Source organism: Oryctolagus cuniculus, chromosome 11 (genome assembly GCF_051225735.1).
Source record: "Oryctolagus cuniculus isolate XC-2025 breed Fujian yellow rabbit chromosome 11, ASM5122573v1, whole genome shotgun sequence".
Classification (NCBI taxonomy): domain Eukaryota; kingdom Metazoa; phylum Chordata; class Mammalia; order Lagomorpha; family Leporidae; genus Oryctolagus; species Oryctolagus cuniculus.
In genome coordinates this window covers 118117216-118140550 of record NC_142877.1, presented here as the reverse complement: position 1 = coordinate 118140550, position 23335 = coordinate 118117216, and the positions used below count along the sequence as shown (strand labels likewise).

Genomic DNA, 23335 nt, shown 5'->3' with positions numbered 1-23335 from the left:
GAGTGAAATAGTGGAAGGTGCTAGGGAGTTTATCTCTCTTTATCTTTCTCATTCTCTGCCACTCCAATAAATAATAAATAATTTCAATAATGAATCAGGAAAGGAGGAAGAATGTGGGTTATTAACCTCCAAAGGCCTAAAAAAATGTTTTCATCAGGTTTTTAAACAGAAGCCCCAGAGTGCAGAAAGCAGGGGGCTGACAATGCCTCTGAGGAAGTGAGGGGGGGCACCTCAGGTATAGGAAAAGAGCTCCAGGCTCCCCCAAGGGCTGCTCAGGGGTAAGCAGAGAGCTGTGAGAACAGTCGCCTGCACACACCCAGCTTCACAGTGGCTCAGGCTGGCCAGAGTCCAAGCGTCTGGGCTGGGCGGTGAGCCAGGTGCTGAGCCTCACAGAGAACAGGGGATCTCATGCTATGTCTGCGTTGACATGTGTGAGGCCTGTGTGTGCTTGTGAGCATGGGGATGGTGGGAGTGTAGGAGACTGTATGTGTATACATATTTGTGCACATATGTGTGTGAATGTGTAGTATGTGTGAATGTGTATGTGTGTGTGCGTACGTGTATGTGCATGCATGTACCTGTATGTTTGTACAAGTGTGTATGTGTATGAGTCTATATGTGTGTGTATGTGTGTGTGTACCCTAAGGTGTGTCTGCACAGGTAAGTGTGCAGGGTGAGGGACAGGGGACAGGACAACCTCACCCCATCCTGCTGGCTGCCCCAGGGTCCCTCTGATATCTGTGACTTCCCTGAGACCCACCCAATGTAGATGACAAATGGAGAGGTAAAGGACACTTCGAATACAGCAAGAGGGGTGGGGGCAGAGCTAGGACGTGAGCTGGGGGAGATGCTGTAACCACAACAGTGTGTGTGAACCTGGTGGGAGAGGTAGGGACAGGAGCAGATCAGAACCTGGGTCTCCTAGGAGCGACCAGGACCTTGGGGAGTTGGAGGAGGGTAGGGAGTCCTTCTCCTTCACCTGCCAGGCCTCTCCACTTCCACCTGGGCAGTGCAGGGGGAGGGAAAGGACCTTTGTAGCCGTCATGAACTGAGCTACCCTGGCCCCTCCCTGTACCCTCTGGTGGCTGGCAACAAACAAGCAGGCTCAGGGCAGAGGACAAAGGCTGGTTTAAAGCTCCCCTTATAAAGGCACGGCCTGGCCTGGTTGGGCAATGAGAGGGTAGTGAGAGTGCCCTGGCTGGTGCCAGGTGCCTGGATGGTGGGTTGCCAGGTGTTGCCTTAGGATTGCAGTGAGCAGCGAGGCAGCCATGGGGCTCCTGTCGGGAGAGGCACTGGCGCCCCTGGCCGTGGCTGTGGCCATCTTCCTGCTCCTCGTGGACCTGATGCACAAGCGCCCACGCTGGGCTGCCCGCTACCCGCCGGGCCCCGTGGGCATACCTGGCCTGGGCAACCTGCTGCAGGTGGACTTCCGAGGCATCCCGAACTGCTTCCGTCAGGTGAGGTGGTGGAGATGGAGGGCGGCAGAGGTGGGGGACCCAGCAGAACAAGGGGAGTGGGTGGATCTTGGGCTGGACAAGGACCGCGTGAGACCAGGAAGCTGGTGTCAGAGGCTTCCAGGGGAAGGGCCCCGAGCGGGCCTGGGACAGTTGGGATTTCCCAAGGCAATGCCTGGGAGGGCAAAGCCCGGGGTGGGGCAGGACTTGGCAGCTTTTAGCCCCTCCCCCCGATGGCACACAGGTTATGCAGGCCCCAGGGCCCCTCTGATTACATCCCAAGGAGAAGGTTGGGGGTCGGGAGCAGGGCCCTGAGCACCACTGGAATCAAGGAACCGAGGCTGATGAGAGATGCCGCAGCCTGGTTCCAGTCTTGTCACTGCTCACCTCTGTGACCCAGGTTCTCTCACCTGTAAAACGGGATGGGTCTGCGCCCCACTGACAATGCTGTGATGCTGGCAAGGCCGCAGCTGGGTGGTGGGGCCCAAAGGGGATCCCTCAACCAGGGGGACAGGACTCCCAGGATCAGGGGGTCACGACTTGCACCTGCCCACATGGGGTCCCCAAGGCTTAGCGGGACAGTGGGACAGGCAGCTCTCTGGGACCTGGGTTTGATGGATGCCTTGACCTTGGCTCTGCAGCTGCGTCACCGCTATGGGGACGTGTTCAGCCTGCAGCTGGCCTGGACGCCTGTGGTTGTGCTCAATGGGCCGGCGGTGATTCGGGAGGCACTGGTGACTTATGGTGATACCTCCAACCGTCCGTACACACATACTGCAAAGCACCTGGGTTTCAGACCACACGCCCAAGGCAAGGAGAGGAAGAGAGACCATATTAGCGTGGGAAAGGTGGGTCAGGGGGAGAGTGACCACAGACAATCCAGCAACAGCACAGGCTGGGGGTAGAGAACACATCCTGTAGGGGCCCAGGTGACCAAGAGTTTTGGTGGTGGGACAGAAACCAGATGAGTGGGTGAAAAGTTTAGGGGCAGGTTAGGGGTGGCACCAACCACTGGCCATGTTAACAAACACACCACACCCCCAGGAGTATCATGGCATGCTCTGGCCCCATATGGTGTGAGTAGCACCTCTTCTGTCTGCACACTACGCAACTTCGGTCTGGGCAAGAAGTCGCTGGAGCACTGGGTGACCGAGGAGGCTGCCTGCCTCTGTGCCGCCTTCATCAACCATGCAGGTGGGTGATGGGCCAAGCGAGCAGGCGGACAAGGGGCAGGGAGCCAGGAGCAATACCCTGGCCACACACCCACTGCCAGGAAGCCCCTTAAGCCCCATCGTGCTCCTGAACAAAAACGTTGGCAACGTGATCACCTCGCTCACCTTTGGGTGCCACTTTGAGTACGATGACCATCACTTAGGCTGATGGACCTGATAGAGATCATGTTGGAGGAGTCAACAGGGATCTTGCCACTGGTGCGGGGCTCACGGAATTCCGTGTGAGGATTTGCACATACAGGGGTAGAAAGGGGCATTCATGGAGAGGCCACTGCAGCAGGTAAAGCGTGGAACCGGGAAATCCCAGACCACAGCCATGGGAGAGGAGCCCAGAGTCCACGGCCCCAGGAGAGGGAAGGAAGCTGTCCCTCAGTAGGGCTGGGTGCCAGGCAGCCCGTGAGATCTGAGTTCAGCTTTGTCTTTGGCCATCCCCGACCAGGACAGGTTCATGGTGGGGATGGGCAGCCTGAGGCACGGCCAGGTGAGCCCCGAGCACAGGAAGATCCGCCCTCCTCTGAGCAGGTGCTGAACATGATCCCCATACTCCTGCGCATCCCGGGGTTGGTGGACAAGGTCTTCCGTGGGCAGAAGGCTTTCATGGCTCTGCTGGATGAGCTGGTGACCGAGCACCGCATGACACGCGACCCAGCCCAGCCTCCCCGGGACCTGACGGACACCTTCCTGGATCAGGTGGAGAAGGTGAGAGGCAACGGCCAGGACAGGTGCAGGGCAGGGGGTTCAGGGTGCTGTGAGGCCCAGCCAGACAAAGTGGGGCCTGTGCATCCCCCTCCTACCAGGCCCCTGGCTGCCAGGGACAGAATGGGAGATCATGTGGGGGCTTCTGTCCCTCTGAGCCACTCCTCTGTCCTGGCCCAGGCCAAGGGAAACCCTGAGAGCAGCTTTAACGATGACAACTTGCGCTTGGTGGTCGCTGACCTGTTTGTTGCTGGCATGTTCACCACATCATTCACACTGTCCTGGGCCCTCCTGCTTATGATCCTGCACCCGGATGTACAGCGTGAGCCGAGCTGGAGCTGCGGGGAGTGTGGGTCGGGGGAGGGCAGTCAAGGGCTTCTGAGCTTAGCCTGGACACACTGCTGTGGGGACGCTTGTCTGTCCAGGCCGGGTCCAGCAGGAGATCGATGAGGTCATAGGGCCGGCGCGGCGACCAGAGATGGGGGACCAGGCGCGCATGCCCTATACCACCGCCGTGGTTCACGAGGTGCAGCGCTTCGCGGACATCGTCCCATTGGGGGTGCCTCACCAGACATTGCGGGACATTGAGATGCAGGGCTTCCTCATCCCCAAGGTAGGCCGGGCCCCCTCACCCCGGCTCAGCACCCCTGCCCACACATGGTCCCAGCATGTCTTCCTACAGTGAGATGGATGGAGCCCAGACCACCCATCCCTCTATGCCTCGGGCACTACTCGGCTCAGCCTTTGTGGAGTGGGTGCAGAACAGACCCAGGGCTTGTATGTCTACACAGAGCCCCCAGGGCAAAGGGGAGACAAACTAGGATGTCCCCCTCCCCCTTGTACCTTTGTGCCTTTCTAGCCACCAAAGCAAACACAGGTGGCCTCGATCCCCATGCACTGGTCTGACCCCTGGCCCTGACTTCCGAGTTACCCACTTTAGTTAAAAAGTCTGTTGAAAAATGAATGACAGTAAAGAAGGAAAAAGCAAAACAAACCTGTTGACTGCACCGTGGCTACTGCCCCACGCTAGCCGGCAGCCCTGCAGGTTTCTCTACAGTTGCCACGGGGTTTCCCTGAAGAAGTGGCCCTGCTGGCCTCCCGGAACCAGGACTGGGGAGACAACCTCGGCCAGGCTGCCACTAGGCTGAGCACGGCTACAGGGAGGAAGCCAGTGCCATCAGGGGTTGCACAAGGCACCAGGCCAAAATCTGTCCTTCCTGGAAAGTGTAGCAGCAAACCTGTGGGGTGCTGGGCTCCTGCTCTCTCTCCCTGATCCGAGGCTCACTGAGCCCCCCAACTCACCCACATGCTGCTATACATGCCTCAGGGAGCCCCTGGCCCACACAGAGCTCTACCTCTTCTTCATCTGTTGCCCGCAGCACTTCACCTTCTTGGTGCCCACTGGACAGCCTTGGCCCAGTTACCATGATGTCCTCTCCTTCTTAGTTAGCCTGTTCTGTGTCTGTGCCTCTGCTACAAAAGGGCACTAATCAAAACCTACATCCAAGCCAGAGACTTGATGTACAATAAATCCTTCTGTAGCTCCAACCCAGCTCTCTGATCATCTGCTGGCTGCTATCAGACCTCAGCAGCCTCCCAGGGGCAATCTTTAGACCCTGCTTTATCTATCCTTATTTGACCATGTGACCCCCTTGGAGAGATGGGAAAGTGAAGGCTCAGAATATGTCAGCCCACCTTGTCCACAAACCCAAGCCCACCACTGACTCACCTCCACCTGCCCAGGGGGAGGCTCAATTCCATTCACCACACACCAGGGACCAGCAGCCCAGCCAGCACCATCACATCTATTACCTCACTTCATATACAACACTCCCCAAACTGTGGAGAAACCTTGGAGGGCCAGGAAATGATGTCCAGAGTTAATAATACCCATGACTCAGTCAACTAGTACCAGAATATTTCCCATGGGGGCTCAGGACTGGGCCACCTCCCACAGCCTCTCAGGCACCCTAAAGTATAGTTGGCCACCCTCTCTGGTCCTTCTGGGATGCCAGTTTCCAGGTCACTGACCAGTGAGGAGTTGTATCTCAGGTTCAGGCTGGAGCTGGAAAAGGACACTTGTCTTGGGTCCAACCTAGGGTGACATCTGCTGAGTGGTCAGGTAGGGTCCACAGGGTTGGTCAGGGGCAGTTTGCCCTAGAGATGGGGGTCAACTTTGGGCTCATGTGTCAATTGGATGGGCAAAGGTCAAAGAGGTGGTATGGGCACCTGAATGGGAGAGACTGTGTTCTCTAGTCTTTGCTCACCATCCTGACCTTTGACTACGGAGGCACTGTTCCCTGCCCAGGGTTTGTTTACTCAACTGACCACCCAATGGCCTCCGAGTCCTGTCTTCCTGCTGTGGCTTCTGGACCTGTAATCCTTGCTGGTCTGGAGCCTCCCAAACAACAGGGACTGGTGTCCTCCTCTCTAGCCCCATTGCCAAAATGGCTGGTCTGGATTGGGCACGTGGGCAGCACCTAAAGGTGTCTAATGATCATGCAGTATCCTGATTCCTCAGTAGAACCTCTGGGGGCATTCAGGGAACAGCCTGGGACAGAAACACAGACACCAAGAGCAAAACCCACCCTGAGGTCCCTTCTGTCACAGGAGCCCTATAGCATCCCTGATGGGGGCTCCTGTTAGCATATTCATAACTGACCTCAGGACGGGGAGCTCCCCAGCTACCAGCACTTCAAGGACCTTCCTCTGTCCCCTGAAACTGAGTTGGAAGGCTAGCCAGAGCCCCTTGGGTCATTCTAGAGTGTCTCAGGGCAGGGATTGGTGCTCTCACATCTGTCAGGAGAGGGAGTATGGATGGGACAAGGTGGGGTGGTTGTCTGAGAAGCCATGGAGCCTTCAAGAGGAGGCAGCTGGGCCTGTAGAAGCAGAGACTTTTGGGTTTATTGGATCCTTTGTTGTTCACGGTTCTTGCTCTTGGTGGTGATGGAGGTTGGGAATCGGCCCAGAGTGTCCTCAGAACTGGGGGCCTTGGCCCTAGTCCTTTCCTCATTGCTGCCCACCTGAGGCCTCTGAAATCAGACAGGTTTGCCATGAGCCCCTTGCTGGAACCATCAGGAAGATCAAGGTATGTGGCCACCTGAGCTTCTTCCCTTCCCTCCCCACCTTCCAGGTCAGGAATGTCTGAGAGGTGCTGAGCCGCCCATAACCCCTAAGGGAGGAAGGCAGTCCTGCTGCAGCAGGGTTGGGCCCATAGTCTTACCAGACGGATATAAAGCAATCTCCTTTTGGATATTTCTGTTTTCCTGGGAAGGTAAACAAAGGAACAGCAGTAAGATGAGACAGGTTCTATCTTGTGCAGATTGGGAAACTGAGGCCCCGCTCCACAAGAAATTGGGAGACCAGGATCCAGATGACTCCCTGCTCATATCATATCTATTGCCTCTCAGTGCCACACAGCTTCCTTGTATGGCTTCTTGGCCTGGTGGTCATGGGGTCGAGCTAGTCCCCACCCTACTGCCTCCTTGCCCCTGCAGTGGTCCATGAATGCTCCTGCTGGGGTCGCAGGCTGTCCTTACTTCTAGCCTGGGGTTCCTGCCACCTCCTCCTCAGTTTGAGTGGAGCTACTTCTTCCTCCCTTGGCACCTTACTTGCCTTTCCTCCTGAGACAGGATGTCGGTCTCCTCCTTGGGGACAGCACCATTCAGTCCCCCTGGTACCCTGGTGGTCTTGGCCTATTATAGAGAGGGTCAAGAGGGAAGACTATGAGCAGAAAGGCCCTCAAAGGACTTCATCTCTTCTGCTGTTTTCATACTTGGGGTATTACAGTCCTCTGTTTTTCCTGGGAAGTCCTTCCCTTCTCAGCAGAGCTGTGGTAAGTTTGTGAATTTCTTGGAAGGGGCTTGACATTATCGCCCTCTCTACCATAAACTTTGGTATCTCAGGATCTAAAGGAGTTTTGACAGGGAAAATCCCCAGCCCCAGATCTTTCCAAGGAAGGCCTCACTTACCTTAGAGGCTTGCTTCTTCCCCCTCTTGATTTTGGGTCTCTGCACAGGGGGAAGGAGAGGTAACACACAATTACAAGTGACCGGGAATCTTTTCCTTTCTGGGCTCATCCGCTCCAGGTAGTCTCCTTTGCTGTGCCTTCCAAGGGTACCCAGGACAGCCACCCCACTCTAGGGCATGAGGTGTCCCAGTTCTTACCCACCTGAATGGTCACAGGGTAGCACTTATCTATCAGCCCCCACACTGGCCTTAAAGTATCTCCTATGGGCTGCATGACAAGGAGAGAAGAAAGGCTGAGGTGAGATCTATCACCAATGTCCTCATAAGCATACACCTCAAGACTACGAGGTATTTAAGGAAAACTTAAAGTTTCGCCAGATTTATTTGAAAGAGTGGCAGAGAGAGGGGAAGAAACAGAGAGAGATCTTCCAGCCACTGGCTCACTCCCTAACAGCCACAATGGCCGGGACTGGGCCAGGCTGAAGCTAGGAGCCAGGAACTCCATCCAGGTCTCCCACATGGGTGCAGGGACCCAAGTACTTGGACCATCTTCCACTGCTTTCCTAGGCACATTAGCAGGAAGTTGGATTGGAAGCAGAGCAGTCAGGACACAAACCAGCACTCCTTTTAATATGATGGCAGCGTTATCAGAAGCAGCTTAACCTGCTGTACCACAATGCCAGTCCCTAAAATTTTTTTGGAAAAACTATAATTGATGTCTTCAGAAAAATAAAATTTTGTATTAATAAAATAAGTATAGATAGCATTAAATAGAAATATTCAGACCACCAGCACCCATAAATCATAAAAAATAAAAATACGATAATGGGAATGAAAAACTCAATCACTGTAGAAGACAAAGTTGAAAGAAACATTTCCCCCCCTCCCTTCCTCTCTTTATCTTTAATTCTGCCCTTCAAATAAATAAAATAAATCTTCAAAAAAGTCCATAATTTCTCACCAAAAAGGAAGAGGGTGTAAAAAGAAAAAAAAGTGGAGCAACTGGACTCATACTAGCACTGAACTGTGATTCCAGCATTTCAAGTGGGAGCTTAATCCACTGTGCCACAATGCTGACCCCTATATGAATATCTCTGATAATAATACAATTTTTTAAAATAGAAACTGAATCTTTAAAAAAGAAAACAAGCAAAGCTGAAATTAACAGTCAACATGGGCATTCTTAGGGGCTCCCCCAATCTCTACTACCAAAAGATGTAGCCCATAACTCCCAGAGCTATTGGGTCACAAACAACCTTATCCCCATGAGAACATTATGGATTTGGGTTTTTTGTTTTGTTTTAAGACCATCATCTTTTTTTAGAAAGCTTTTGTTTAATAAATATAAATTTTATAGGTACATTTTTAGGAATATAGAGGTTCTTCCCCCCACACCCACCCTCCCATCCCACATCCTATTCCCTCTCCCATTTCACTCTTCATTAGGATTCATTTTTAATTTTCTTTATATACAGAAGACCAACTCTATACTAAGTAAAGATTTCAACAATTTGCACCCACACAGACACAAAGTATAAAGTACTGTTTGAAGGCTAGTTTTACTGTCAATTCTCATAGTACAACTCATTGAGGACAGAGGTCCTACGAGAGGAGAAAGTGCATAGTGACTCCTGTTGTTGATTTAATAGTTGACACTCTTATTTATGATGTCAGTGATCACTCGAGGCTCTTGTCATGAGCTGTCAAGGCTACATAAGCCTTCTGAGTCTACAAACTCTGTCAGTATTTAGACAAGGCCATAAGCAAAGTGGAAGTTCTCTCCTCCCTTCAGAGAAAGGTACCTTCTTCTTTGATGGCCCCTTCTTTCCACTGGGATATCACTCACAGAGATCCTTCATGTAAAGACCATCATCTTTTTTTTTTTTTTAAGATTTATTTATTTATTTGAAAGTCAGAGTTACACACAGAGAGAAGGAGAGGTAGAGAGAGAGAAGTCTTCCATCTGCTGGTCCACTCCCGAATTGGCCACAACGACAGGAGCTGCGCCGATCCAAAGCCAGGAGCCAGGAGCTTCCTCCCAGTCTCCCACATAGGTGCAGGGGCCCAAGGACTTGGGCCATCTTCTACTGCTTTCCCAGGCCACAGCAGCGAGCTAGATTAGAAGTGGAGCAGCTGGGACTTGAACCGGCACCCATATGAGATGCTGGCACTGAAGGCAGTGGCTTCACCCACTACGCCACAGCGCTGGCCCCAAGACCATCAGCTTAACAGCATTCTACAGCAGGGAGCAGGAGGCCTCCAGATAGCAGTATGTGGTCCTATCTTGTCACCTTGGGTGACCCAAGTCTGGTCACTCTCCCTCTCAGAGCCTCCGTTTCCTCTTCTATGAAGTAGTCACTTCTGAGTTGCCACAGGTTTTAATTGCTTAAGAAATTGGCAGCACCTAATCCCTAGCATGGTCTCAATAGGCACCCAGCATCCACATGTGTTCTCGCCCAGGGTGGGAGTAGGAGCTTCTGCCATAGGTTCTTGGATCTGGGATGCCAAGGAGGCTATGTGTGTCCTGGTCACCACTACCCCATTCACATATGTGTGTTGAACCATATTCCAGGGCCACTCACGTGCTTGCTGGGGATTACTGTTTCTTTAGGTTTGTCTAGGCCACTACCATGGAAATATGAGATGACCATATAACCAGCCCATGGAGAGGGGGCTCTGTTTTGACACTTTACCAGAGACAAGTTTCTGCAGAATCCTCACATTCACAAAAATCTTGATAGGTGGTTCACCATTTTGGGTCAAGAAGAAAAACTCCTATTTAGATTTCAGTGACAATGTCTCTGGGCCCCAACAACCACAGTGTCCTACCTGTGATGATTCCCCGGAAATTTCATAGTCAGGAGCTATTTTCCCCAGAGACTCCTGGAAATAGTAGTACAATACTCCTGCAAGTTGATGAAGAAAAACTAGTTAAAAACATCTAAGAGTGCTTCAATTCTTCATTTTTAAATCTCAGTATTTATAATATACCAGAAATCATATCCTTTTAAACTTGTGATAAAGAATGTGGGGATCAATTTAAAATGTGTGAGGGTTTACATAGTTTGTCAAAAGGAGTACAAGCACAAAGGACATTATTAGGTTGTCTGAGTTTTTGGGTTGTATGTATTTTGGGGGTTGGGAAGCCTGATTTTAGAGTTAGACATAGATCCAGGTCCCAGTCTCTCTTTAGAGAGTACAGAAGAAACAGTTGGGCAGAGAAAAGCAACCTTAGCTCTGAGCAAAGTGACTAGTTGCTCAGAGCAGCCTTGGGAGGGGACCTGTGGAAACCCTGTTGGGTAGCCAGAGACTGGGATGGTTGTGGGGTGGGAATCAGTCTCCTGGGTCTTGCCATCATCCCAAACCCACCCCTGTGCCCAGGCCCTTACCTACAAGAATGAAGATTTGTACCACATAGAGGGACTTGTAAAATCTGAAAGGGAAAGCATTGCTGAATGTGAAGCTGGGGTCTCTGTGGTCCCCACTATTTCCTCTCCATTCCAGGGCTCAGAACCTCCTCTTCAAGGGCATGTCCAGTCAACACTGGGTGGATAAATCTAACAGCTACAAAAGGGCTCAGCCTGGGCTTTCTGCTAACAGCAATGACTTCATGCTTCTACCTGCTACTTCAAATGCAGACTTACAGGGTGAGTCTGTAGCCTAGCGGTTAAGATGCTTGCATTCCATATTAGTGTGCCTGGATTCGATTTCTGGCTCTAGCTGCTGACTCCAGCTTCCTGTCACTGAAGACCTTGGAATACCTCCCCTGAGACAAGCAGAGCATCTTGGCTCCCTGCCCCCCCCCATGTGTCACCTGACAGGACCAAGCCCTCCACCTTGAGCTCCTCTTTCTCTAGCACTTGCACTGTCACCTGAACCCTGAGTCCCAGACAGTGCAATGGTTTCAGGAAGGGAGACAGAGCCATTTTCCCTTCCTCTTAGGCCCAAGCTGGGGATCCTCTTTGGTCATTTGGGACATAGAAGCAGACTCACATAAACTTTACCTCTCTCTCTGGCAGCACAGACCAAACATTTTCAGTCTAGGAAGAGAAGATGGGCAATAGTCAGTGCATCATGTGGACCTGGAATCCCAGCGCTTCCTCACTTGTGGTTGGCAGGGATGGCAATGATCAGAGTAGCTGAGGTGATGGCAAGAACTTCCACCTCAGGGCTCAGCCAGAGGGTGGCCTGCTGGTCACAGCTAGAGACCAAACTCCGGATGGAGTGCACTAGCATGAGGAGTTTCTCCCAAGATCTCAGCATCTCCAGACAAAAGTTGGTTTCAGTGCCCTCAGAGCTGGAGAAATATGTCCCAGAGAACCAAATGGGAAAGGGAATTTGGGATAGGATTAAGGGGAAAGCCATAGCTCTATTGAACATTTGGTATAAAATATCCTCAGGTGTAGGTAGATAATTATAATAGGAAATTAGAAGCTACCAACATTTTTAAAGTGCCTTCTGGTTTATGCAGCACTTAAAAAATAATTTTTGGGGGCAGCACTGTGGCATAGTGGGTAAAGCCGCCAACTGCAGTGCTGGCATGGGTGCTGGTTCGAGTCCCAGATGCTCCACTTCCAATCCAGTTATCTGCTATGGCCTGGGAAAGCAGTAGAAGATGGCCCAAGTCCTTGGGACCCTGCAACTGTGTGGGAGACCAGGAAGAAGCTCCTGGCTCCTGGCTTCAGAAAGGCACAGCTCTGGCCATTGCAGCCATGTAGGGAGTGAACCAGCAGATAGAAGACCTCTCTCTCTCTCTCTCTCTCTCTCTCTCCCTCTCTCTGCCTAACTCTGCCTTTCAAATAAATAAATAAATCTTTAAAAATTAATTTGGGGGAGCCAGCAGTGTAGCTTAGTAAATGAAGCCACTGGTTGTGATGCCAGCATCCCATATGAACACCAGTTTGTGTCCCAGCTGCTCCACTTCCAATCCAGCTCCTAATATGTCTGGAAAAGCAGCATGCCACAGCACTGGCCCCATCAGATTCTCTCTTTAAACCTAACTCCTCTTTCTCACATTCAGCAGAGAACATAAGCACTATCAAAAGGGAGTTCTCTCAAGCATCTGCCACCAAAGCCACCATCTGTTTCTCCCAGGACATTTCCCCTTTCAGAGGAGGTGCCCTCCCTTCTCTGAAGCTAACTCTGCTGCTGTACCCAATTCCATCTGGTCTCACAACCTGGGCATTCAGGGATCTACTCTCTCACCTGTGTATTCTACTTTTCCCTTTTATCTGGCTCCATCACATCAACATTTAAAAATATCACTCACGTCTTCCATTAAAAAACAAAGGTCTTAGCTATCTAGTGGCTAAGATGCTGGTTGGGATGCCCACTTTCTGTATCAGAGTATCTGAGTTGAACTCACAGTTCTGGTTCCTGACTCCAGCTTCCTGCCAATGTAGACACTGAGAATTAGCAGTAATGGCTCAAGTAATTGGATTCCGCCACCCACAGGAAGACCTGGATTGAGTTCCCAGCTTCCTGGTTTTGGCCCTGCCAGTCTCAGGTGTTTGTAGGCATTTGGGAAGCAAATCAGCAAATGGGAACTCGCTCACCCTCTCTCCCTCTACAAAAAGTTTTCTCCCTTGAACTTGTATCCCTTTCCCAGTTAGTGTCTCCTCCCCCACCCTTCCCATAAGTCTCCTTGAAGAAACTGTCGTCACTACTCTCTACCTCTCCCTCACTCCACAACTTACTTCAATCTGTTTCTGTCCCTTAAACCTCTGAAATTCCTCTCACCAAAGTCACAAATATGTTCCTAGTCACTAGATGTCAGTTTCCAGCTTCCTTGACCTTTTTGCAGGGCACTCCCTCCTCACTTTCTCTCTTGGCTGCCTGGTCTAGCTCACTATAATTTTCCTGCTACTTCCCACTCCCTCTTGCGCTGCCTGTCCTAGTATCAGTGTTGCTCCAGGTCATTCTGGGCATGACCCAAGACCAAGAAGAGAGGTCTTCTAGAGTAAGCCTCTCTCAGGTGTCTCACTAAGACTCACCACCTCATATGCTAGTAATGACAGAGATCTGAACTTCTACCTCAGATACTCTGACTTCCCTTGGAGGCACTGTTCCCTGCCTAGAATGTGCTTCTCCATTGCCTGCAGGAAGACTTCCCTGACGCCCTGAATCTGAGTGTACCCCCTCAGTGCTCTTAGGGCACTGTACTGTTTCTTGAAAACAGGGCTGACAGCCCACTTTGGACCTGTCCATAGTCAAACCCCCAATAACTGGCCACATGCCTAGAACACAGCAGGAAGTCACACTAGTGGATGTTTATGTAACTCTCTGGTTATCACTATTGGGTAAGCTCTGGCCAGGGTTTTAAAGCAAACCCATTATGTCTTACTGAGAATATGGCCGACAACGTATGTAACAGTAGGCTTTGTTAGTCATTTCTAAATTGGTGTCCGTGAAGTTATCCGGCTTTTCTCAAAGGAGACTTAGAGGAAGAAAGGACAGAGGATGAATCCTAAGGGAGGGGACCACAGAGGCGAGGAGCATGCTAAGTAGGACGGGGTTCAGAAAAGGCAGCACAGCAATTGCCTGCCTGCATGGTTTATTGAGGGCAGCCTTTAGGAACTGCTTACCAAAAATGCCAATTTTGATGACGTTAGTGATTTTCAGAGAGTCCTTTGACCGTATCAGTGTCCAGGCAGTCTATTCACCTCTTCTCAGGCACCAGGAACAAGTCTGAGAAGAGCACTGGCACCAGCTAAGTCTGAAAGCCCAGTGCACATGCTTCCCCCTTTTGTAGGCCGAGCAGTGTCTGTGTGTGACATCATGTCTTAGCGGCCTTTATGACAGGACAACCTCTCCATCCAGAGCAACTGGTTCATTGCTTCAAGGAGGTTTTAAATATCTACCAGTCAGAGCAACACCCTTATAGGTATCTCTTTGGTTCAACTCAATGCCATCAATGCTGACTAAGTAGCCACAATGAGCTAAACTGTGTGAAGTCCTGGAGAGACACAAAGATGCATAAAAGTCAACTTTGTCCCATAACCCAATAAGCATATTTTCTGAGTTGAAAGCAAGAACTGCTTAAAGCCTAACAACTTTTAAGTGACATGCATTCATTCAACCAGTGTCTTCAGAGCTTCCACTCCAGTCCAGGCATAATGCTTAGGGGATAGAAAGGCACACAGAACACACAGAATCCACCCTTGAGGGGTTCAAAGACATCAAACAGACACGATTCAAGATAAAAAGTTTGGGATGACATTGTGACACAGTGGATTAAACCACCATCTGCAGTACCAGCATCCCATATGAGCACTGGTTCAAGTATCCACTGTTCAGCTCTCTGCTAATGCACCTGGGAAAGTAGTGGAAAATGGTGCAAGTACTTGGGCCCCTGCCACCCATGAGGAGACTCAGTTGGAGTTCCAGGCTCCTGACTTTTGTCTGGCCAAGCCCTGGCTATTGCAGCCATTTGGGAAATGAACCAGCAGATGGACAATTTCTTTCTCTCTCTTTTTCCCTCTTTCTCTGTAACTGTCTTTCAAATAAATAAATCTTTTTTTTTAAAGTATGAGATTATTGATGTCAAGTTAGACAAAGAGATTAATGGAACAAATATTTTCCAGATATAGACCCATATATTATGAACTGGTTTCAGACAAAGGTGAACATGTGATTCAGTAGAGGAAGAAAAAGGTGAACACGTGATTCAGTCCAGGAAAAAAAATGGTTCTGGGAAAATTAGAAATTCATATACAAAAATAGACTCTGATTCATATCTCAGAACACAAATACTAATTCAAAATTGATCATAGACACAATGTAAAACAGAATACTTTAAAACTTGTAGGAGAAGATCTTTCTTTTTCAAAGTTTTATTTATTTATTTGAAATATGGAGTTATATACAGAAATGGAGAAACACAGAAACAAAGATCTTTCATCTACTGGTTCATACCCAAAATGACCACAATGACCAGAGCTAGGCCATATGGAAGCTGGGAGACTGGAACCCCATCCAGTCTGGGATGGGATGGACCCATCCAGGTCTCCCACATGAGTGGCAGGGGCTCTAGTACTTTGGTCATCTGCTGATGCTTTCCCAGGTGTATTAGCAGGGAGCTGGATTAGAAGTGCGGTAGTAGGGACTCAAACCAGCACTCATATTGGGATGACAGTGTCACAGGCAGCAGCTTAACCTGCTGTGCCGCAATGCCAGTCCAGGAAAAATATTTTTGTGACTATGAATTAGGTAAAGATTTTTCAAATATATCCCTCAATCATAACCCTTAATAGAAAAAATCAACTGGACTTCATAGAACTAGAAATCTTCTGTTCTAAAGACACTGTTAAGAAAATGAAAAGATAAGCCACAGACTAGGATAAAATATTTGCAAATTACATATCTAATAACTGTCACGAAGAATATAGAAAGAACTCTAAAACTCAACAATAAGAAAGCAAACAACATAATTTCTTAAATGGAAAAAATATTTGAAGAGGATAAATAGTTGGCAAATAAGAACATGAAAAGGGGGCCAGCGCTGTGGTGCAGCAGGTTAATGCTCTGGCCTGAAACACTAGCATCCCATATGGGGGTTTGAGACCCGGCTGCTCCACTTCTGATCCAGCTCTCTGCTATAGCCTGGGAAAGCAGTATAAGATGGCCCAAGTCCTTGGGCCCCTGCACCCACATGGTTGACCCAGAGGAGGCTCTTGGCTCCTGGCTTCAGATCGGTGCAGCTCCAACCATTGTGGCCAGTTGGGGAGTGAACCAGCAGATGGAAGACCTCTCTCTCTGCCTCTCCTCTCTCTGTGTAACTCTGACTTTCAAATAAATAAATAAATATTTAAAAAAATAATAGAAACACTAAAACTTTTAAGAAAATCATGAAAAGATGCTCGATATCACTGGTCATTTGGGAAATGCAAATTAAAATCATAATAAGACATCACTATTAGACTTTAGGTGGTATCAATTTTTTTTTTTTTTTGACAGGCAGAGTGGACAGTGAGAAAGAGAGACAGAGAGAAAGGTCTTCCTTTGCCGTTGGTTCACCCTCCAATGGCCGCCGCGGCCAGTGCGCTGCGGCTGGAAACTGCGCTGTTCCGATGGCAGGAGCCAGGTACTTAGCCTGGTCTCCCATGGGGTGCAGGGCCCAAGGACTTGGGCCCTCCTCCACTGCACTCCCTGGCCACAGCAGAGAGCTGGCCTGGAAGAGGGGCAACCGGGACAGAATCCGGCGCCCCGACCGGGACTAGAACCCGGTGTGCTGGCGCCGCAAGGCGGAGGATTAGCCTAGTGAGTCGCGGTGCCGGCCTCGGTGGTATCAAATTAAAAAGATTGACCATACCAAGTGGTGATGAGGAATAGAGCAACAAGAACTCTGAATCATTGCTAACGGGAGTATAAAATGATAAAATCATTTTTGAACCTTGCAATTTCCTTTAAAAATAAAAATATATGCTTAACATACTACCTAGCCATCCTGCTATAGATATTTATCCAAGAAATGAAAGTTTATTTCATACAAAGACTTGTGCACAGATATTCGTGACAATTTCAACCACAATAGCCAGAAACTGGAATCAAAATAAATGTTCATCAACAGGTGAATTAACATATTGATCAGTTGTTTCCTGGGATTAGGGGTGCAGACAGGAGAGATGAAAAGAAGCTTTTCAGGATAGTAGATATGTTCATATGTTCATTCTCTTAATTATGGTGATGGATCCACAGATGGATAACATGTTAAAATTTATCAAATTCTACAAATTAAATTGCAGTTTGTTGAAGATCAATAAAGCTATTTTTAAAAATAGTAAAGCAAAATGAATGATTATTCTTTTTTCAGATCTAGAACATTTAAACAGGCACTCACATAATCTCTAAAAGAACCCATCTCAATTCCCAATATAGAACAGATATTTACAAAGATAAATAAACATAAAAGCCTGTGAAAAGAAATGGCAGTCCCAAAGGAGGAATTCAACATGGTGTTTCACAGGAGCCATCTCCTTTCCCAGTTATCCTCAAAGTTAAGTAAAGCTAGAAATCTTCTATTTCATATTATCAACAATATTCAAGAGAACATTTTATCTTGAAAATGAAGCAAGCATTAACAAAAGTATGACCTGATAGAGGAAAATAACTAAATTTTAAAATGTAACGAAAACAGTTAAAAACTGATTGAACACTATTTTTAAAAATGAATTAAAAGAGAAGACAAAGGACCAGCGTGTGGCACAGTGGCTTAAGCCACCCCCGGCAATGCTGGCATCCCATATGGGTGCTGGTTCAAGTCCCTACTGTTCTACTTCCATTCCAGCCCCCTGCTTTTAAAAGAGAAGCAATGCTAAAAGAAATACTCTTTGGAGAGAAGAAAGCCTAGACTTTTTAGTAGATTACATGCTTTTAAATTAGCATAATGAGGTAAAAGTAACACAAAGGGTCTATAAGAATAGAGAAATCATTAAGGCAGGAGACAAAAAGAATAAGTTACCTAAAAACAATAAAGAACTGAAATGGCATTGAATTACTATATAAAATACTAAATGTCAGAGAACATTTAGCAAAACCACAGTAATACAGTAAAATAATGTTCTGTAGAGTTTTGAGAAGGAAGAATTGTGACTCAAGAATTCTGTGCAGGGCCAGTGCTATGGCATAGTAGGCTAAGCTTCCACCTGCAGCGCCAATATCACATATGGGTGCTGGTTCATGTCCCAAATGCTCCACTTCCAATCCAGCTCTCTGCTTATGGCCTGGGAAAGCAGTGGAAGATGGCCCAAGTGCTTGGGCCCCTGCACCTGCGTGAGAGATCCAGACAGAATTCCACGCTTCTGGCTTCACCCTGGTCCTGACCTGGCCATTGCAGCCATGTAGGGAGTGAACCAGCAGATGGAAGATCTCTGGCTCACTTTCTCTGCAAACTGAATTTACTGTGGGAACCCAATCCCACTGCATACATCGCCAGCCTTCTCTCTCTTGCCTGGGACTGTCTGCCGCCCCCACTACACAGCGGTTTTCAGCTGCTCTCTCTGAATCCCGTGTAAGCACTGGGGTTTATGCGGCTGTGTTTGTCTGACTAACAGTCCAGTGGTTGATCCCGTGACAGCCCATGCACAATCATTGTCTTCTGCATCCCAGCTGAGCCGTCAGTGAGACCACAGCATCAGTTGACTGTTGGCAATCTCATGAAGGAATTGGAGCCAAAGGAACCTATTAAACTTCATTTGGATTTCTAAGCTACAGGAAATGTGAGATAAATGTTTGGGTTTTTCAGCTGCCAAGTTTTGAGGCAATTTGTTCATAATATTGATACTCTAGATTGAAAAGTATAATATCTGATGTTTATAACTCACTGGATGGGTTTAACAGCAGAACAGACACAGCAGAAAACACAATTAGGTTGGGTACCAAACGCTCTGTAATAGGTGCTCTGCTCCCTGCTCCAGAGGTTTTTGTTCTGTTACCATATAGATAAGATATTGATTTAGATATACTAACACATATTATATATACACTCACTCACACACTATGTACTATATGTGAAACATAATATGTTTGGAACAATGCTTAGACTCAGTGGAGCATGGCCCAGGTGCTTGGGCTCCTGCACCCATGTGGGAGACCCAGAAGAAGCTCTTGGCTCCTGCCTAGCTCTAGCCATTGCAGCCATTTGGGGAGTGAAAAAGAGGATGGAAGATCTCTTTTTCTGTCTCTCCCTCTCTCTATGTAACTCTGCCTTTCAAGTAATTAAATAAGTCTTTAAGAAAAATATAGAGCTCAATGGAACATAAATCTATACATTTGTTTATGTATCTTGAGAAGATGATAAACACATATTTGACATAAATACATTTGAGAAAAAGTGTTAGAATAACTGATTAGTCATTTAGAAAAAAGTTGACATACATAGAATTTTCAAATCCACAATAAATCACAGTTTAATGTAAATGATAAAAAATTTAGGCCGGCGCCGTGGCTCAGTAGGCTAATCCTCCACCTGCGGCGCCAGCACACCGGGTTCTAGTCCCGGTCAGGGCGCCGGATTCTGTCCTGGTTGCTCCTCTTCCAGTCCAGCGCTCTGCTGTGGCCCGGGAAGGCAGTGGAGGATGGCCCAAGTGCTTGGGCCCTGCACCCACATGGGAGACCAGGAAGAAGCACCTGGTTCCTGGCTTCAGATTGGCACAGTGCGCCAGCCATAGCAGCCATTTGGGGGGGTGAACCAACGGAAGGAAGGCTTTTCTCTCTGTCTCTCTCTCTCTCTAACTCTGCCTGTCAAAAAAAATGTCTAAAAAAAATAAAAATTTAAAAATTGAAGTGTTGGGGCCAGTGTTGTGGTGTAGTGGGTTAGGCATCTGCCTGTGGCAGATGGTTCATACGGATACTGGTTCAAGTTCCAGCTGCTCCACTTCTGATCTAGCTCCCTACTGATGGCCTGGGAAAGCAGTAGAAGATGGCCCAAGTACTTGTTCCCCTGTACCCACATAGGAGACCTGGTAGAGGCTCCTGGCTTTGGATGGGCCCAGCTCCAGCCATTGCAGCCATTTGGGGAGTGATCCAGTGGATGAAAGACCTCTCTCTCTGTCTCTTCTTCTCTAAGTCTGTAACTCTGCTCTCAAGTAAATAAATAAATCTTGAAAAAAAATTGAAGTGTTAAAAAGAATAGGAGCAGGCATTTAGACGTTTGGTTAAGATGCCATTTAAGATGCTTGTACAATGGGGCCAGCAGGGTAACCACTGCCCACCATGCCAGCCGCCCATATGAGTGTTTGAGTTCCAACTACCCCATTTCCAATCCAGCTCCCAGCTAAAGAACCTGAGAAAGCAGTAGAAGATGGCCAAGTATTTGGGCCCCTGCCACCCATGTGGGAGGCCTAGATGAAGCTCTGGGTTCCTGGCTTCAGTCTAGTCCAGCCCTGGTCATTGCAGCCACTTGAAGAGTGAAGATCTCTCTCTCTCCATCTCTCCCTCTCTCTCTAGCTCTGCTTTTCAAATACATAAAATAAATTTTAAAAAAATACACACCACATATCAGTACTTGGTTCAGTACTCAACTCCAGCTCCTGACTCCAGCTTTCTGCTTCTGTAGATCCTTAGAGGCAGTGGTGATGGCTCAAGTAATTGCCTCTCATATCTCCAGCTGTTGCCACCAATTGGGGAGTGAACCAGCGGATGGAAGACCTCTCTCTCTTTCTCTCTCTCTCTCTGCTTCTCTTCTCTCTGTGTAACTCCGACTTTCAAATAAATAAATAAATAAATCTTTTTAAAAAAAGTAATTGCCTCTCTGCCACCCATGTGGGAGGCCTAGATCGAGTTCCCACCTCCTACATTTGGGGAATGAAGTGGCAGATTGGAGCTCTCTCTTTCTCTCTCAAAATGAAGAAGGAGAGGAGGAGAAGGAAGAGAGAGGAGAGAAGAAAAAGATACCTGTAACCTTAAGAAAGATCTTCTAAAATAAGATCTAAACTACCTTTACAGGGGCCAGGATTGTGGCATAGCAGGTAAAGCCGCTGCCTGTGGTATTAGCATCCCATATGGGCACTGGTTCATTTCCCAACTGCTCCACTTCCAATCCAGTTCCCTGCTAATGGCCTAGGAAAAGCAGCAGAAGATGGCTCAAATATTTGGGCCCCTGCCATCCACATGGGAGACTTGGATGGAGTTCTAGGGTCCTGCCTCAGCCTGGTCCAGCCTTGACCCTTGTGGTCATCTGGGGAGTGAACTAGCAGATGATCGCGTGTTCTCTCTCTCTGTAACTCTTTCAAACAAATAAATAAATCTTTTTAAAAAATACTTATTCATATGTAAATACTTAAATTTCTATATGACAAAACCATAAACACAACATTGAAGACTAACATGATATTATGTATTTACAGTATACATTGCAAAGAATTACTATGGAGACAATAAAAAGATTTTATGCAAACCAAGAAGGCGATGATATAGAAAAATGGACAAAGAATACAAAGAAATAAAAGTGCCACATAAAAAGAAGCTCAATTTCATTAGCAATGAAAATTAAGAAAACATGGAGCTCTTATTTTGTCCCCTTAAATTGGTAAAAATTTGAAACTGAAACTGATAAAATTAAATGTTGGAGTGGGTATGAGGAACCAGTATTTTCAATCATTGATGTGAGAGCATTTTGGCAATCTCAAAGTTTAAAATGCACATCACTTTTACTTCAGTATTCTACTTCTAGCCATCTACTCAAGAGAAACAGTCTCTCAAGTAGGGATGAATGATACATGAATAAGGAAGTTCTTTGTTTTTAAGAGCATAGAGTTGGACACTACTATAACTGAAATATGATACATCTCCAAGACAAATTCTTTCCAGAACAAAATGAGGTAGATCTACATAAACCTACAGTATCTTCAAGATATTCAGTAGAAATGTAAGTTAAAAAACAATAAATATGGTAGGATTTAATATACAGTTATATACATGGCGGATTGGTTCCAGAGTCCCCTTGGATACCAAAATTCAAGTTCCTTATATAAAATGATGTAGTATTTGCATATAATCTACACACATCATCCAATGCGCTTCAAAGAATCTCTAGGTTACTGATAATACCTAAACAATGTCAATGGTTTACAAACAGTTGTTATACTATATTGTGACAAGAAAAAGAAGTGTATATGCTTACTACAGACGCAATTTTAAAATATTTTGATCTGTAGTTGGTTGAATCCACCAGTGCAGAACCCACAGATGTGGAGGGCCAACTGTATATACATATTCTGTATACAATCCTCCCAAAAATCTCGGTCCACAAACTCAAATAGGTAAGAGATAATGATATAGCACATTTCTTTACTGTTATTTACAACAAAAACTTAATTCCAAGTCCCCAGCTCATCAAGCTGGTGGTAAATGAATCATCAGTAATTTTAAGGCATTATTGTCCCTCACCTCCAGCCTAGAATTATATTTAGGTTCTAGGAGTTTATGTAGCATCAAGGCTTTGAGAGTAAGGACTGTTTCCTTCCTCTCTATGCCCTCTGAATTTGACTCATGACTACAAAAAATACCAGTTAGGAAGATCTGGGAAGTGCATACCATGGTCACAGGGGGAGCGTCAGAGATCCAACTATCTACCCACTACTCTCTGTCCTTGATGACTACCATTTAGACACGTAGGACCTCCCTCTCAGGAAGTAACCTGGTTTTTTTTTTTTTTCTTTTTTTTGACAGGCAGAGTGGACAGTGAGAGAGAGAGACAAGACAGAGAGAAAGGTCTTCCTTTGCCGTTGGTTCACCCTCCAATGGCCGCCGCGGCCGGCGCGCTGCGGCCGGCGCACAGCGCTGATCCGATGGCAGGAGCCAGGAGCCAGGTGCTTTTCCTGGTCTCCCATGGGGTGCAGGGCCCAAGCACCTGGGCCATCCTCCACTGCACTCCCTGGCCACAGCAGAGAGCTGGCCTGGAAGAGGGGCAACCGGGACAGAATCCGGCGCCCCAACCGGGACTAGAACCCGGTGTGCCGGCGCCGCTAGGTGGAGGATTAGCCTAGTGAGCCGCGGCGCCGGCCAGGAAGTAACCTGAATAAGGTTATTTTCAGGGCCAGCATCATAGGCATGCAACCTGTGCAGTCACACAGGGCCCCATGCTCAGAAGGACTCCACTTGGCACTTGGTACACCTCCCACTCTGTGCTGAGAATGCCAGAGGAGATCAACACAAAGTCACAACTTGTACCTCTGTAAGTCTTTCCAGTCTTTAAAAAAAAAAAAAAAAGATTTATTTATTTATTTGAAAGCCAGTTACAAAGAGAGAAGGGGGAGGGGGGAAGATCTTCCATCTACTGGTTCATTCCCCAAATGGTTGCAACAACTGGGGCTAGGCCAGGCTGAAGCCAGTAGCCAGGAAATTTATCCCAGTCTCCCACATGGATGCAGGGGCCCACAGATTTGGGCCATCTTCCGCTGCTTTCCCAGGCACATTAGCAGGGAGTTAGATTGGAAGTGAAGCAGTCAGGACTTGAACCGGGGCCCATATGGGATGCCAGCTTAA

General features: G+C 47.9%; 2 protein-coding genes across 12 annotated transcripts in view; one reads left to right on the top strand and one right to left on the bottom strand.

Annotated features, from left to right (window-relative positions):
* The first annotated feature begins 1152 nt into the window (after positions 1-1152).
* On the top strand, positions 1153-4839 carry LOC100356148 (cytochrome P450 2D6-like). The gene is made up of 7 exons (XM_089309079.1): positions 1153-1457; positions 2096-2302; positions 2582-2652; positions 2830-2884; positions 3209-3385; positions 3563-3704; positions 3808-4839. Exons 1-7 carry the CDS (start codon positions 1269-1271, stop codon positions 4065-4067), a joined length of 1101 nt encoding a protein of 366 aa, XP_089165205.1. The 5' UTR covers positions 1153-1268; the 3' UTR covers positions 4068-4839.
* Positions 4840-6264: 1425 nt separating this feature from the next.
* LOC103352463 (uncharacterized) overlaps positions 6265-23335 on the bottom strand; it is a 33396-nt gene continuing 16325 nt past the window's right edge. For 2 of the 11 annotated variants that reach the window (XM_089309019.1, XM_051834105.3), the window contains exons 3-10: positions 11356-11391; positions 10741-10784; positions 10181-10257; positions 7554-7619; positions 7354-7392; positions 6998-7077; positions 6606-6648; positions 6265-6414 (exon numbers count right to left, since the gene is read on the bottom strand). In XM_089309019.1, coding sequence (XP_089165145.1) covers positions 6286-6414; positions 6606-6648; positions 6998-7077; positions 7354-7392; positions 7554-7619; positions 10181-10257; positions 10741-10784; positions 11356-11391 — 514 coding nt within the window. In that variant the 3' untranslated portion in view covers positions 6265-6285. Of the gene's footprint in view, positions 6415-6605; positions 6649-6997; positions 7078-7353; positions 7393-7553; positions 7620-10180; positions 10258-10740; positions 10785-11344; positions 11392-13935; positions 14307-23335 lie in introns of all 11 variants that reach the window. The other 9 variants (XM_070052982.2, XM_017350915.4, XM_017350917.4 and 6 more) reach the window with 9 other exon arrangements.